General features: G+C 51.3%; 2 protein-coding genes across 2 annotated transcripts; both read right to left on the reverse strand.

Annotated features, from left to right (window-relative positions):
• Positions 1-5,029: 5,029 nt before the first annotated feature.
• On the reverse strand, positions 5,030-5,635 carry SFP1 (zinc-coordinating transcription factor SFP1; the record flags this gene model as incomplete). The annotated part of the gene is made up of 1 exon (XM_018881877.1): positions 5,030-5,635. The coding sequence occupies one exon, from the start codon at positions 5,633-5,635 to the stop codon at positions 5,030-5,032; it is 606 nt and encodes a 201-aa protein (XP_018736312.1).
• Positions 5,636-13,130: 7,495 nt separating this feature from the next.
• ADP1 (putative ATP-dependent permease ADP1) lies at positions 13,131-15,881 on the reverse strand (the record flags this gene model as incomplete). Its single annotated transcript, XM_018881878.1, has 1 exon — positions 13,131-15,881. The coding sequence occupies one exon, from the start codon at positions 15,879-15,881 to the stop codon at positions 13,131-13,133; it is 2,751 nt and encodes a 916-aa protein (XP_018736313.1).
• Between the last annotated feature and the right edge of the window lie 304 nt (positions 15,882-16,185).

The following is a 16,185-nucleotide window of genomic DNA, read 5'->3' on the forward strand; positions in this document are numbered from 1 at the left end:
ATGCGGTTGGAGAACTGAGTTTCTCTCAACCAACACCGTACTCTCGACTCGGTTTTCTGTAGAGTGTACTCTCTACTGTATTTTCTTGACTCTGCTCTCTCGACTCTGTTCTCTTGAGTCTGTTCTCTCGAGTCTGTTTTTGAGTCTCTACTCCTTAGTTCGTGGTCTCTAAACTGGTCTGGAGACTGTTCTCTGTGTTCTGTAGAGTGGTAATGTAGGTCTGTAGGTCGGTTTTTAGGCCTGAATTTGGTCTGTAGGTCGTGGTCTGTTAAGTGGACTGTACGGTGGTGGTCAGGTTGCATGTGTGAGCTGTCTGGAGCAGGCCGGTCTGAAGCGTCTGTAGCGCCAGGGCTGATCCCAGGGGGGACGAGGGAGAAGGTTAAGCGTGGATATGCGGGTGGGAGCGTGAAAAAAAACCTCCCCGCAACCCGCAATGGGCTTAATTTTCAAGCCGCTGGGTTGCTTGGCAGGAGAAAGGCAAGCCGAGCACCTGATGGCCTGCAGCTGCCGCCTTCGCTGATGCTGCTGCTGCTGCTAGCGGAAACTGGAGAGGCGGGGCTGGTTCAGTTTATGGAAAGCACAGGCAGATCCTACTGCTCGCTCTTTCTCCGTAATTAAATAATACTTTAAATACTTTAATAATTATTATTTTCTTTTTTAGTAACCTCACTTTCGTCTCTAAATAATATTTCCCTCTTTTCTTTGTTCCCCTGCCGATACTCGTGAGGGGGGTGGGGTCCTGCCTCCGGCGGCTGGGGCTCCGCCCCAGACCCCGTGGCTCCTCTCGCTTCGCTCGAGTCGGGCGTCGGGGGTGTCAGAAGCGTTGGGTTTGGTGAACTAAGTTCTGGATTTTGGGTTCTGTGAGTGTGAGTGTGAGTGGGTGGAATCTGTTACTAGCTCGTTTGTCTGATGATCCTGCTACTGCTCCTGTTTCAGGGTTTAATTTTGTGTGATTCTCCCTCAATTGGTTTCAATCCAGCTCAATTCAGTTAAATTCAAGTCAATTCGGATCAATTGCCTGATTTTGTGCCGATACTGTCAACTGTCGATTCAATTGACTCTGCTCATCAGCTCAGTTGACTTTTTTCACTGCTGGAGTGTAACATTCCATTGCATGATCTTGAATTTTTCACTGCATGATGAGCGAGCACCTGAACTATGTATTTCCATTTGCATGATCTGAACAATGTTCACTGCATGACCTGATTTTTGTTTCATGGCCATGGATCGCAATTGGCTTGAATTTCTAATTTCTGAACCAGTGGCAGTCAACTGGAAAACTCATTACGTACCAAAATCACGGGTTTCTGGATCACATTCACCCTCTCTCTACTTTTCACCACCGTCGTCAACCTGCAGCCAGGGGGTTGATCCCGTTATAACAATGCAGATCATTTCATTTACCCCAGTGATTTTGGTGTTCCTGAGGCTCTATGGTCCTCAAAATAAACCTAATCGAACCGCAATTGTTCCTTACATATCCAAATACTCTCACAAGTGCAATTGCATTACTTCATCTGCTCTAATATCGACTCAAAAATGTCCCTACCCCGTTAGAAGCATGTTCCTTCCAGCTGACCCTCCTCACTCTGAACTACCTCTATCTCCAGTAAAAGCACTTCTTTCGTCGATTCCACCCCCTCCCCAAACTGCTCCATCGCCCGACGCACCGATTCGAGCGCAGCGAGAGGAGCAGCGGGGTCTGGGCGGAGCCCCAGCCGCCGGAGGCTGCACCCTCCGGCCCCCTGACTGCCTCCGGCGGCTGGGGCTCTGCCCCAGACCCCGTGGCTTGCTTCGCTCGAAAAAATACGTTTGGAAAGAGGCTCGTGGAGCAGAGAGGGATGTATGGCGGTGTGGAAACGGGTGGTGTACGAGTGCGGTGCCGATCATGGCGAGGCTTTTCAGGGGGTTTCTGGGGTGCATGAGGGTTCGTGGTGCCGTGCCGTGGTTTTCGACTGACGAAATTATTTTTTAAAAAATTCAGGGTCCTGAAAAATCGTCAGTGAGGTGGCTATTTTACCCGGAGGCGGTCTGACGAGTCGTCTTTGCTGTTTATTTTCGCAATCAATCTACAAAATAGCCAAGTTTGAACGATCATGCTTGATCATGTATCTGCAACCCGTATATAACAGCTATATTGCTTATATTTTTGTTTGCTTGCTGATAGCGACAATCACTTTTTTTTTATATCCCGGATTAACGGGCCCTTATCTATTCGGCAGTTTCTCACTAAAACTGGTATCACAAGTGTCACTCAGGATCTAACAGCCTGACCATACCCAGTTGAGTCAAAGTGCTGTTCTCTTGGAGCTGGTCTTTACTGGATCCCACGGGTTAATCAGTCTCACCCAAAACCACTACTTCTGGGACTATCAGGCTAACTCAACGGCTACTGAATGACATCACTGATATTAATAATGATCAGTTTCTGTCAAAGACGATAAACGCACACAGGGGCCCCATGCAGGGTCCTAAAGGGGCGTGCCTCCGGCGACTGGGGCTGCGCTCCAGAGCCGACTTCTCCTCTCACTGCGCTCGAGTCGTTACGTGTAGACCACCCCCCCTCCAACTCCTGCGAAGCAGGAGCAACCAGGGTCTGGGGCGGAGCCCCAGCCGCCGGAGGCACACCCCACCCCCACCGAGACCCTGGCACGGCGCTAGCACCGGAGTTTAATTACGAGTTTAAGTCGAACCTTAACAGGAGAAGGTGGTGCCACCGGAGAGTGGGTGGGGCAGGGTCAGTGTCGCGTGAGGAGGGGGAGGGGCATTTGAGATAGACGTGGCATGTCTCAGATGGAGGCCAAGGGTGACTCAGCCACCGGCCAAGCCCTGCCACGAACAGAAACCGGGACCATGCCAGACCTCTCGGGGAGGGGAGCTTGAACAGACAGTTTCCAGTGGACGGGTAAAACCCGCTGGCGGAAGAAAAAAGAGGCTGTTTGAACACCCGGCGGCTGTTTCTGCGGGACACAGAATCCGACTCGTCAGGTTCTGGAAGCGCCGCTAGCCAGCCAGCGAGTGAGAAGTAGATTGACAGAACTGACGCTGGACCGCAGGACGCACCGGGTCTATTCTGTCACCATGCATATCCACGATTCAGGCAGCGATCGCCGCCATTACTGGCACCAGGCAGAGATCTGCCGATCGCGCAATGCGATCAACCAAGAAACGCACGGTTCTTTTTTTTGAAAAATTTGGAAACCAACCAACCAACCCAAACCGCCAAAAAAATATATTCTGGATCAGAAGATAACAACGGCCACCATCGCCGCCTTCACCACCGGGTGAATTGAGTCGGGAGACGGGGGTGTGCCTCCGGCGGCTGGGGCTCCGCCCCAGACCCTGGTTGCTCCTGCTTCGCAGGAGTTGGAGGGGGAGGTCCACACGTAACGACTCGAGCGGAGCGAGAGGAGCAGCGGGGTCTGGGGCTCCGCCCCAGTCGCCGGAGGCACTGGCGGCCACCCGAAGAGCACGGAATATGAATTGCCCGGCCAGGGTTGCAGCAGCTGTCGGGGGAGTGTTTTTGAGACACTGGCCGTGGCTGGGAATGGGTGCCGGGAGGACCGGGGCCGAGGGCGGATTGGGAAAATGCCCAGATTTGGGAGAGTGCGAGGCCGGCGAGCCGGTTTGGGAGGAGCCCTTGGTTGCGGCGGAGAGTGGAAAATACCCGGCGCCTTTGGCCGCCTGTGGATTGTTTTTTTTGTGTTTTTATTGTTTCTTATTTTGGGGCTTTTGCGTTTGCGTGAGAGAGAGAGAGCGAGGGCCTAGAAGACGTTGACGCCGTTGGATCGACTGCAGCAGAAACGGGCCCGGTGAGATGCCCACGGCGCCGGTGTCCAAATGCGAGGGCCAGATCCTGTCTTGGCAAGTGGGTCGCGAGATGGCGAGGGGCAGACGAGGGGAAGACGAGGGACAGGCGAGCGACCGTCGAAGGGTAAAAGTGGGTCACTCGAGGGGCAGATGAGGGACACATGAGACAGAGACAGAGACTGACAGTGGAGGGTCTGATCTAGGATGAAAAGAACCAAGCAATTGACAGTGAGACTGACAATGTCTCACCAGTTATAGGATGCTCGTGTGACGGTCAGACACTCTTCCAACTTCGTCAACCACCATCTGCCCTGAAAGAGGTTAGCAGAAACCCCTGGTCAACCCGCAGTAGCCTGTTCCCCCTCGCCCGACTCGAGCGAAGCGAGAGGAGCAACCAGGGTCTGGGGCGGAGCCCCAGCCGCCGGAGGCAGACCCCCTCCCAGGAAGAACCCCCCAGTGGGATAGAAGTTTCACAATCAAGTAATATTACTAGTATAGACACTGAACACATAAACAAACCAATAACCCATTACAGCTAGCAAACACAAATAAACAATAAAAAAAACAAACAACGAAAAATCACTTTTAGTGAAAGCCCGCGACAGACGAGTGCGCGACCAACCCCAACAGCAGCAGCAACGTCGTAGTTGGTACGGTACGTGAGGTGGAGCCAGGTGCATAGACATATGTCATGCCATGCAGTGGCCAGGCCAGGCTGTCAGGGAAGAGGCGCCAGAGGTGTGTTGGCGGGCTTTCGTGTCCCTGTCGGAGAGACAGGGATGAGGAGGGGGAGACGAGAATGAGGAGTAGAATCATAAGGGTGAGGATGTGACAGAGAAGAGCTAACAGGCAGACTGAAGAAGCAGACTGAAGTGACGAGGGAGAAACTCTGATGGCCCAACTGACCAGTAAGTGACTCAGGCTGACCTGTTTCAAATCACACTGTGCTGATATGTGCTGATATCCACAGCTCACTCTTCTAATCCTCGACCCAGAAATAACCAAATAAAACGAGTCTAAACCCTAGAACTGAAACACCGGAAATTGGAACTGTACTAGAACCCTTTTAGAGACAGACCATCGGCGAATCACAAATAAACGACTGCAGCTATTTCTAGCCGTCTCCACAGCCGAATAAACAACAACATCACTCATAAATGCAATACAAGACCGGAACTAAGGAACAACAACAACAACAGCACAGCCATTAGCCAACACATTAATGTGTAGAGTGGCCACGGTGATATTTCAGTCCGTTCAAGTTCTTATATCGCTTGCCACACACCTCGCATCGATAAGGCTTGTCCTTCTCCATACCCATTCCCTCTGGATATGGAGTATTCGAGGTGGGATCGATAATGCTGTAAGTTCCGTCTTCATTGAGATGCAACGTCTGGTTCTGATGACCGTGCATTCGATGGTATTTCAACCCGTTCTGGTTCTTATAAGTCTTTTCACAGCCAATAACTGGACATTTAAACGGTTTGTGCTCGCCCCTCTCCATGACATACAAATGGCGAGCGGGGTCGTCAATACACATTTCGTCGTCCTCATCCATCATCATTGGCGTAGCAGTCGCACTCGAAACAGGCGACAAAAACACCTCGTTCGTCGACACAGCCTCTAGACTCTGCATGCGACGCATCACTGGCGGTTCCACAGGCGGCGACGGCGAGATATGGGCCTCTTCATAATGGCGCAGCAAATCGTGCAAAGTAGGCAGAATCTGGCCACAGCACGAGTAATCCTTACAAAAATCGGCCTCCAAATTCGGCAAATAGCTCGTCGAGTTAATCGGCGACATCGACACCGGCACCGGTGGCATGTTATTAAAAATGACCCTGCTACTGTTAGACCCGTGTTTGGAGGGTGGGATGCTGCCTCCGGCGGCTGGGGCTCCGCCCCAGACCCTGGTTGCTCCTGCTTCGCAGGAGTTGGAGGGGGGTTCCACACGCAACGACTCGAGCGCAGCGAGAGGAGCAGTGGGGTCTGGGGCGCAGCCCCAGCCGCCGGAGGCATGTGCCCCCCGGAAGGTGTGTACTTACTCGTCGCGGAGCCAGGAGCCCACCGACATGCCGCCCCAGGAGATACCGCCCATGCCCTGTGAGTGGGCCATGCTTTCGCGGCGGAAGCGCTGCTGGGGCTGTGACGAGAATTGGTTGTTGCGTTGGTACGAGATGTCTATTGGCACGGCCGAGCTCATCTTGTGTGTTGGTGGTGGTGGTGAATAAATAAGTCAATAAATAATAAGCGACGGAGGTCGGATGAGAGTCGTGTCGCTGGTGGTGTTCACTCGGTTACTCAGTCGGAGGGTGCAGGCTCAGAATCTTCTGTTCTGTTCTGTTCTGTGAAATTCTACCAGTGGATGGTTTCCAGTGGTTGTTATACCGTGCGAATGATTTTCTACGGTCGTTTTACGGTGACGTTGTTCTACCGTGTGTGTGTATGTTCGACCTTGTTCTACCAGTGGAAATTCTACTGTGTCAATGTTGGATGTTCTACCAGTGGTTGTTTTCGGGATGTAGCCGTCTTCTGCTGTGTTCTATAGCTACTTCTACCCTCGAAATGGCGAGCAGCAACAAGTCCAACTTCGGTTTTCAGACTACCAAGTGTGGTGAAACTGGTGGTAGAGGTGATGGTGGTATTACTAACGTATCAACGACTGTGAAGCAGCAGAGGCAACAACAGCAGCAGTCGTGGCGTTTAGCGACAAAAAAATGTGATGTGGACTTTCACAAAGGGAATTCTCCAGTGAAAGCCGTTTATGGTGTATACTCGTGAGGTGCGGTGTTCTGTAGTGAAATATGTACGATCAGTGAAATTTCACTTACTAATTCACTACTCGCTAATTTACTAACTCACAAACCAAACCGATTAACCGATTGAAAATAAATGTTCGACCGACTGACTAAACTAGGCGGCCAGTAACAGCGGCAGGGGTAAATAGATTGTGTGGTTGTGGTATGGTGTGGCGGTATATCAGGGATTATGGAAAAACCCAAAAAAAAGCCAAATTGCGGTTGATGATTGATTGATTGATGGATGTCTTGAACTGGCTGACTGATTAACTGACGGAAATACAGTCTATCTCTAATAATTGCAGCCAAACGTCAAAGGCTAACCAAGTCTAAAATATTATTATTAATTAATTCGTTCCCGCACTTTAGCGAAACAGCAGCAACAAGGTTTACTGGATGATATCGTCGTATGTAGGTGTGGGATATTCCTGATTATATATATATATATATATATATTTCTATATGTAATGTACATGTATGTGTGGGAGGGACACTGGGAGTTTAGAAGAAGCAAGTCCACTTTGTGTGAATGATGTATGTATGTAAGGATGCACAATGCGGTATCTGCATGTGCACTCACCGTTTAGACAAACACGGACAGCTGCGGATAGCGAGCGACTCCAACAATCACCCCTCCGAGGGGGGCTACTAGGGCAACCTGGCGGGGGAGGGGGGTCTGCCTCCGGCGGCTGGGGCTCCGCCCCAGACCCTGGTTGCTCCTCTCGCTGCGCTCGAGTCGTTGCTGGGGGGTGGGTGCTCGTTCAGTCGGTCGGGAAAATCTCCTACCCCCGGGAAATCTCCTGCGAAGCAGGAGCAACCAGGGTCTGGGGCGGAGCCCCAGCCGCCGGAGGCATACCCCCCTCCCCCCCGGAGGGGCAACCACGCTAGTGCGGAAGAGGGGTTCGATCAGGGGTGAGCCCCACCACTGCCCCACTAGCGAGGGCGACGAGTGAAGAGAAAACCAGAAACAAAGCCTGGAAACCATGTCAGTTGAACGAGTGGCATGTCCCGGTTGGCAAGCCCGAGCGCCCGCCCCGGTTCGGCCCCCGGAAGCAAGCTTCGCCAACGGCAATTGCCTGTTGGAGGAAGGGAAGTCAGGGTCTGGTAGCAGCGGCAGGCAGGAACAGCAGCGACGGCAACGCCAGCAGCAGCAGCGCCTGAACAGCCCGCAGGCCGCCGGTCGACCCTGGGTTGGGAGGGTGGACGGGCCCGCATGAACCAGATCGCATTCGGACCATGCACCGTCGATAATCTGCAGGAAAAGGGGCTCCTGCTGGACCTGCTGCTGCTTGCTAGTCACCCAGGGCACGGGTTCCCTCTGGAAACAGAAACCAACGCATGCGCACCTTTTCAGATGTAGGCGAAAAGCGACATCCGGCAGCCTGCACCCTGCCATGCACGTCTGCACACTAGCGACGATGGAGATGTACCGCGGCGTTTCTTTTTCCTCCCTACTTGCCACGCTAACCTGTGCCCGGTTAGCCTATCCTGCCAGACAACGGACCGGGTTACCCTGCTGGGAGGGAGGGGGGTCTGCCTCCGGCGGCTGGGGCTCCGCCCCAGACCCTGGTTGCTCCTCTCGCTTCGCTCGAGTCGTGGCGTGGCGAGTTGCCCGCTCACCCGGAAATCTCCTGCGAAGCAGGAGCAACCAGGGTCTGGGGCGGAGCCCCAGCCGCCGGAGGCACTTCCCACCACCCACTACCCCCCCGAACCCCCCTGGAGTGCATGTCACTAATCTTATCTCAGAAACTTTATGCCGCAGTGAAAGTATAATTTTATTATTTTATCCTGCTAACTTAAACAGTTCGCGTCCAGCGTAATAAGGCAATAGTTAGGCCGAAGCTATAGCTATAAATAAGCTGGCGCCAGGCCGATTACGGCTGATATCGTGGTCGCCCTGTAAGGTGGGTATACGGGGTACCTGGTGCTGGTGCGGGGCTGGCGACTACGGGGGGTATCACCCCCTGGTTCTGGTAGATTGGCTTGCAATCAGTTGCAATCGGGGTCCATCATCTGTTTCTGTCTGGCTGCACGTACCAACGCACTCGCTCGCTGGATAGGGCTCCATCGGCCGGTGGCTGGGCTCCGCTCGTGTCTCGTCGTTCTTTCTGTATCGGTATATCTCCGGGCACATCAACTCAAACCGGTCCCTCGATTCCCACGCCCTATCGACGGGAATTTCCTTTGTACCGGATCTCGGGTCGTCACACGACGACGGACTTCGTGAGGGGGAGGAGGGTCCTGCCTCCGGCGGCTGGGGCTCCGCCCCAGACCCTGGTTGCTCCTCTCGCTTCGCTCGAGTCGGGCGTCGACGTGACCGGAGAACGCGGTCGTGGACGGTTCTTTGTTGCCGGGATTGGATTTATTTGTTTTGTTATCTATCGCTGAAATGGTCGCATGGCCGATGCTGCTTCGGTGGTCGTCGGTGTCTCACCAGCATCGCTTCCTCGCATCGAATACTCCACTTCAACGTCGTCAGTCGTCTTCTGGCGCTAACCTTTTCGTATCTCGCTCAAAACTCCGTTACCCTGTCTTACTGCACCTCTATCGTACGATGCAGCCCAAACTAATCCCGTAACTGTCTATCGCCAAACTAAGCTTGCCAATCCCTGGCCCATCCCTGCCTTATCAAGTGCGTGCAGTCGCACATCCATACTCTAGCCTGATTGGGTTGTCCGCATTCTACAATTTCAGGAGACCGCCATTCATCTCTCTCTTTTTATTCCTCCTCCTCTTCTTATTTCCTTTCTTCCATTTGTAATTGTTTTTTCGACCTGCTGCAACCGCATTCCGACTTTTGTTCTGCCCTCCTCGCCACCTGTACCATATCCAAATCAGAACTCCACCTCTCGAACTCGCCTCACACAACGAACCCCTCCTTCTTCTGCACCTCATCTGGAACACACACTCCGTCTAACCAGTCTCGCTCGTTCCAACTCCCTCAGACACCTTTGTAAAATAGACTCCTGCAATTCATGACAAAGGTTAAATCAACTAACCCTCCTGGCTCTGACCCTGGCTGCTACCCTTGCCAAGGCCCCTCACCAGTACAGACGTCAAACTTTAACTCTATCTCCCAGATGTGACCTGCCGGTTCCGGCCACGGGGGGCATGCCTCCGGCGGCTGGGGCTCCGCCCCAGACCCTGGTTGCTCCTCTCGCTGCGCTCGAGTCGTTGCGTGGAGACCCCCCGAAAAAAACTCCTGCGAAGCAGGAGCAACCAGGGTCTGGGGCGGAGCCCCAGCCGCCGGAGGCACACCCCGTCCCCCCAAGGGTGACGGGGGTTTATCGGGTGAACGGTACCTGCGCCGGCTTAGCGCTGGTGGTGCGTGTTCGATGCCTCGGACCCTGGTGTGGAATGTGTGGACGAACGGGTCGATCGTGGGCTTCGAGGCGATAGGGGAGGTTGGTGTTGATGAGATACGAGTAAACAATGGAGGTTTTGCCGTTATTTGGTTAGTAGAATCAGGGGGCGGCAGCAACAGCAGCAGCAGCAGCAGCAGCAGCAGCAGCAGCAGCAGCAGCAGCAGCTTATTCCCAATTGATCTGTTCTGATTGCAACATGCTCGGATGCCTCGTCGATGGTTGTTTGTTGATGATAAGAATTAGCATGCTGCAGCAGTAGCTAGCTGCTGCTGCTGGTGACGGCGGTGCTGCTGGCTGTGGTTTATTGTGGATCTCCGGTCGTTGTCTTGTTCCTGCACTAACCTCGTCTCACGGAGGCCGATTACCACGCTAGCCATGCTGCTTGCCGCCTTAGCTCTTGAGATCTTATAGACCCTCGCAGCCACGCTAGTCCTTTTCCAGGCATGTGCATTGGATCGATGCGCCTCAAGAAGCATCTGCCAACGGCTCCATTATCTCCCGCCTCGCTGCTGGCTATTTCAACTTCCCCGTTTGTATCATTCCTATTATTAACTTATCTTCATGGGTAAATTGGTCAAATCGGTTTTTTTTTTTTGACTTCCGTTGGTGTTTAATTGTGGCTCTAGAGTTACCATGGAAATAAATCGTATTTTCGTCGAAATAGGCAAATCCGAAAGGTTGACTTATTTTCGATTGTGTTTTTGGGTCTGCATTGTCTCATGTCTCACTTTACTTTTTCGATTTTGATTTTGATTTTGTTGGCGGCACTTTTATCATCATCGTCACCGGAAGCCTGGGTCCGATTGTGAAAAATACACCAGGAACTGCCACCCAGCACCACCAAAAACATCTGGTAGATCTGGTGACGGTGCCTGTACACCATCGAATTTAGAGGCGGAGAAACGGAATAATGTCTGTCTTGTCTGGGATCTTAGGTGGACCTGCAGATTTGGGACAATGACAATCTGATTCACGATATCGGCACTGCCACAAACTCGGTAGCGGATATCCTAATTTGATACAAGGAGAATCATAATCAGAGCCTTGAATTGAACCGAGTCCTGTCGTCTCGTTTGCGTCTTGCTCCTCTCGGGCGTGCTTCTCTCGGGGCGTTACGAGCTCTTTGTTAGTTAATTAGTTAGTTAGTCAGTCGTCTATCGGTAGTCGTCTACTGGGCAGTCGTCTATAAGGCAGTCAGTTGATCAGGCAATGAGGTAATCCGGTAGTCAGTTGATCAGACTATTTTCTGTCAGTCTGGTTAGGTAATGTGAATCTAGACATCAGAGCTTAGTGAGACATCTGGACTTAGCAGCCACCTGAGCTTAGTATCTGACCCTAGTGAGACATCTGAACTTAAGAACCACCTGAGTCTAGTGAAACATCTGAAACATAGTGAGACATCTGGACTCGAACACTGAACTCGACTCAGGTATCTAACCCCAGTTGGCCTCTGAACCATAGATGAGTCCAGGCTAAATCCAGGCTGCATCCAGACTGAACGTTATTCTTCGAAAGCATCACTATTCTCCACACTACAGACTACATTGACGTGACAGCAAACTTAATTCTTTTAAATTTGTCTCGAATCAGACTGACCCTGTTCTGTCTGTTCTGTTCTGTTGACGTTAATTCTGCTTATTACCTCTTGGGTTCAATCACGCCGATCTTGCGATCCAGCTATCATTACCTCAGTCGTGCCTGAGTATCTGTCCATCTGTTTATATGTACGATCGGTACCTCATCTCCCAGACTGCCTCCGGCGGCTGGGGCTCCGCCCCAGACCCTGGTTGCTCCTCTCGCTTCGCTCGAGTCGGGCTTGGGGGTCGCCAGCCCGTTCCACAGAGTTCTAGCAGTCTCCTGCGAAGCAGGAGCAACCAGGGTCTGGGGCGGAGCCCCAGCCGCCGGAGGCACGATCCCCGTCACGAACCTGCCCCTCTCAGATCCTACAGCTAGCTTGTTTCATCCATATACTCTGGTCGTATTTTATCCATGCTACCAAAGTTCTAGACAAACATCAGACTGACCTGTTATAATAGAGTTATCTGAACAATGTTTTACAACTCAGTTTAGCTGGCTACTTGTATTGATTTGCACTCATGTGCCCTGTAAAGTGAGCTAGGTAAACAGGACATCACTGACCATCAGATCAGTGAACAATTGTTGGATCTGCCATGCATGGCCCTCACAAATAAGTCCCATCTGGTTTATGTATGAGATTAGTTTTAATTTAACTTGCATATGCAACTTAGTTTCCAGCGATCCTTGCCGGTCTGTACTAGCCAATCGTCTTCAAACAAGGGCCAGCTCTACGTCACGTTCCTCGGCTATTTTGCAAGGGCTGGCCTGTGTTGATCTGGAGTCGTCCACCGAATCCTGTTATGACAAGACAATAGCATTCTTCTTTTTGCCAGTCACCAATCAAAAAACTGTCACCAGACTGTCTCCACTGTAACCTGAACTGACCACTGAAACTAACTGGTTACGTAATAAGAGTTTCTCGACTTCTGGCTGAAAGTTCTAGAATCCTTTTGGAAGTTTGCTACCTTCTGCTGCCGCTGTTTACCTGCTGATAAATATGTCCCCCATGTAGGGATTCGGCGGTCGGAAGCGGCCTCCCCATCTAGCAAACGAAGCAGCCGTCTAAAGCGTTATCGGTCTAGTGGACGGCACCCTGCGTTCAGACATGTGCGCCCGTGCGCTTGTCCTGTTCGGGCAAGTGCTAGTCAGGGTCTAGTTTGTTGAGCGCTAACCGCATCCCGACCTTGTTCTCCGCGCAAACAATGGGCCCTCTCTCGACTCTTTCCCCGCTAGTCTGGGTTGCTATTCACTATATCGATTAGGAAGTAATAGGGATGGCTTATCTCTTTGTGCTCGCTGCTGCCTGATAACGTAACACTACCTCCATCCGTACTAGCTTCTTTTTACGCCGATAAGATAAGAATCGTCAGGGGGGCACTGCCTCCGGCGGCTGGGGCTCCGCCCCAGACCCTGGTTGCTCCTGCTTCGCAGGAGTTAACCGGGACCGTAGACGCAACGACTCGAGCGAAGCGAGAGGAGCAACCAGGGTCTGGGGCGGAGCCCCAGCCGCCGGAGGCAGCGTGGGCCCCCGCGACATAGTATTAGAATTAGATTAGAGTTAAATGTAAAGGGGGAGGGATTATCTTCTCTCGACGAGGAAGAAATGCATGGCGACGTAGCCGGCGATCAGGAACAGGCCGAAGACGATGGCCAGGCCGGCCACGTCGTCCCAGAGGGCGCCGCTGTCGAAACCGAAGGTACTGAGGATGGTGGCCCCCGGGACCTCGATGCTGAGCCCGAACTTCTTTTCTGTCAGCGTCAGGTAGCGTACTTCATTGACGGTTAATGCTTCGTATGCGTAGTGGAAGATGGAGATGTACTTGAACCATACGGCCCCTGCTGGCATCGAGTCTTGGTTGAGGAACAGACCAGCAAATAACAGACTGAACAGCATCACGAGACATCCTACAAGACTGGCTACTCCGGTGTTCTGGATCATGATTCCAATGAGAAGACAGGTCGAGGCTGCGGTGAGGTTGAACAATACGAGAATCAGCAGGAATCGCAGGAACGCATATCCGTCAGTGGACAATCCTACTAGTGGGTACACGATCAGTCCAAGCAGAATAGGAGGAAAAACTCGAAGGGGAATGATATCGAACATCACTTTGGCAAGATAGTATGCAATTGGATGGTAGTATCCGTTTGCCCGCTCGCGAATGAAGATAATACGTTCTTCGGCAAATAGCTGGAGAGTGGTCAGGGTGGAGAATCCAAAGAGTGCAAGCAAAAAGAAGAAAAGACCCAGTCTGTTCTGGAACCCGCTGATATCGTTGGTCACATTAAAATACAGAACTCCACAGAAAACTGCTAGCAGAACCGCCATCACATAGTGAGTCAGCAGTAGCATGGGATTTCGGTATAAATTTTTAAAGGTTCGGCCAGAAAGAATGCGGAATTGCCCAAATACACCCACTTTATCATGACCCTTGAGTTCTTTTGGAATACTGGACGCACCGCCGCGTGTCGCTGGCGAAGTAGCATCATCTCCAGTCTCCGGACCGTCACCATTTTGGTTGGGGGTCTCGTAACCGCTAGTCAGATTCGACTCGTCAGCATCAATAACAGCCTGCTTTTGAGCCTGAATCTTTTGGCGAATGGACTCGGCCAATGGACTGTTTTTATACAGTTCCACAAGAGTGCTGAGAGATGGAGGTGCACGAATGGCTGGTGTGGTAGAGATTCTTCGACGAAGATGGTTTTCATGTGCTTCTTCTCCAGACAATTCATTTCGATGTACAGCATAATGTCTCCACTCACGTGTAGAATCTTCGATAGTATTGGCACGGGGAATAGGATTATGAATATCATCCGACTCGGTGCTGTTAGACTGGCCTCCTTCGCTCAAATGCTCATTCGCCTGATCATCGCCAGCTGAATCGCCATTACTACTGCTACCACCACTATTATCCGCTTCCATAGCCAGGTCAATCAAGAAATCACCCATATTATATCCACTAGGACAGGGGTATCCGATTTCAGCGAAATAATTACTGGCTTCCGACTGGGGTCCGGAATACACCACCGAACCCTTTGCTAGCAACATCAACTCATCAAACTGAGCAACAATGTTGGATCGCGGTTGGTGGATGGTAAACACAACAGTACGGTTATAATTTCTTGCCAAGTGAACGAGACTACTAATGACATTAAAAGCATTGTAAGCATCCAGACCCGATGTGGGTTCGTCCAAAAACAAAATCGATGGCGAGGTCACTAACTCACAAGCAATTGCAACTCTTCTCTTCTCACCACCAGATATACCTCTATTAGTCTCATTACCAACCAACTGATCTTTCAAGCCAAGAATTCCCAACTCGTTCATGGTCTCTAAGGCACGCAACTTCTTGGCATCGTCAGACATGGATTTCGGCAGTCTCAACAGAGCACTGGTGACAATAGTTTCATATACAGTCAAGGTAGGAATCAAACAGTCTTCCTGGTCGACAAATCCAATCACCTTTTTATACCTGTTTTTACTAATGACCTCACGTCCATTCACGTAAATATGGCCTTCAGTGACACCTCGTTTCGTTTTCGACGCCAGAATATCCAGCAAAGTCGTCTTACCAGCACCAGACCCGCCCATAATAGCCAGCACACTGCCTTCTTTGACCTGGCCAAACACTCCATCAAGAATCTTCACCGGCCGTTTCTTGTCACTGTACGAGATATCTTCAAACTGCAAACTCGTAGCCTGGTGATTAGCCATCAATTTAGCAGCATCGCTATCAGACGGAATCTGCAGGTATCCGAGTTTGTTATTCTGACTGCGGTTCATAAAGTACTGGAAAATAACTGCTCCACCAAGAATAAACACTAAAGCCGAAATAAACGCTGCCAGTACAAACCCTCGACGAACACTCTTCTCAGGAGGCAGGTACCCTGGCAATTCTGTATAATGTAGACACTCGCTTGAATCACATTCTAAAGTGATATATGGGTCACCAAACACCGATTTGATCAAATCATTCATCGATGGTTCTGAAAACTTGCACGATTTAGTGCTACGATCACATTCAAAGAAACCAGGGCCGCTAATTGTTTCAGTCAGGAAATCTGAAATATCAATTGATCCTGCCTCTCCACACAACATTCTCTCTGGCACACATTTACAACTGATCTCGGGACACTGGTATTTCGTGATATTCGTATTACTCAAGACCTCGGTCTCAAAAGTACAATTACTCAGACCACAATAAAAACTCTCGACCTGGTCGACCCAGAACTGGAAATCGCATTCTGCACTAGTACTGTTACAAGAAAAAGTCACTTGAGGAATTTTTCCTGCCAGAATATCGAGAATCTTACGGTTTGTCACATTACACATCTGATTATTCTTCTTCACTAGCAGTCCTCCCGTATAACAAACGCCCTCCTCACCCTCTGGCATAAACGCATTACACGAATTGTCGCTGCTGCACATATTACAATTAATACCACTCCACCCGTCCGAGCACTCACACGGATTCGTGCCATTCCTGGCCGGCCTATTCGACCCGTCCGCCAAACTTCCACAAACGGGCTGCGAACAATCGTCCCCACCGAACCCACTCGGACAATCACACCGGCCTGTAAACTCGTTACAACTGGCGAACTGCTGACATCCAAATGCCGGCAACATGCAATTGAAA

Source organism: Sugiyamaella lignohabitans, chromosome D, assembly GCF_001640025.1.
Source record: "Sugiyamaella lignohabitans strain CBS 10342 chromosome D, complete sequence".
Classification (NCBI taxonomy): Eukaryota; Fungi; Ascomycota; class Dipodascomycetes; order Dipodascales; family Trichomonascaceae; genus Sugiyamaella; species Sugiyamaella lignohabitans.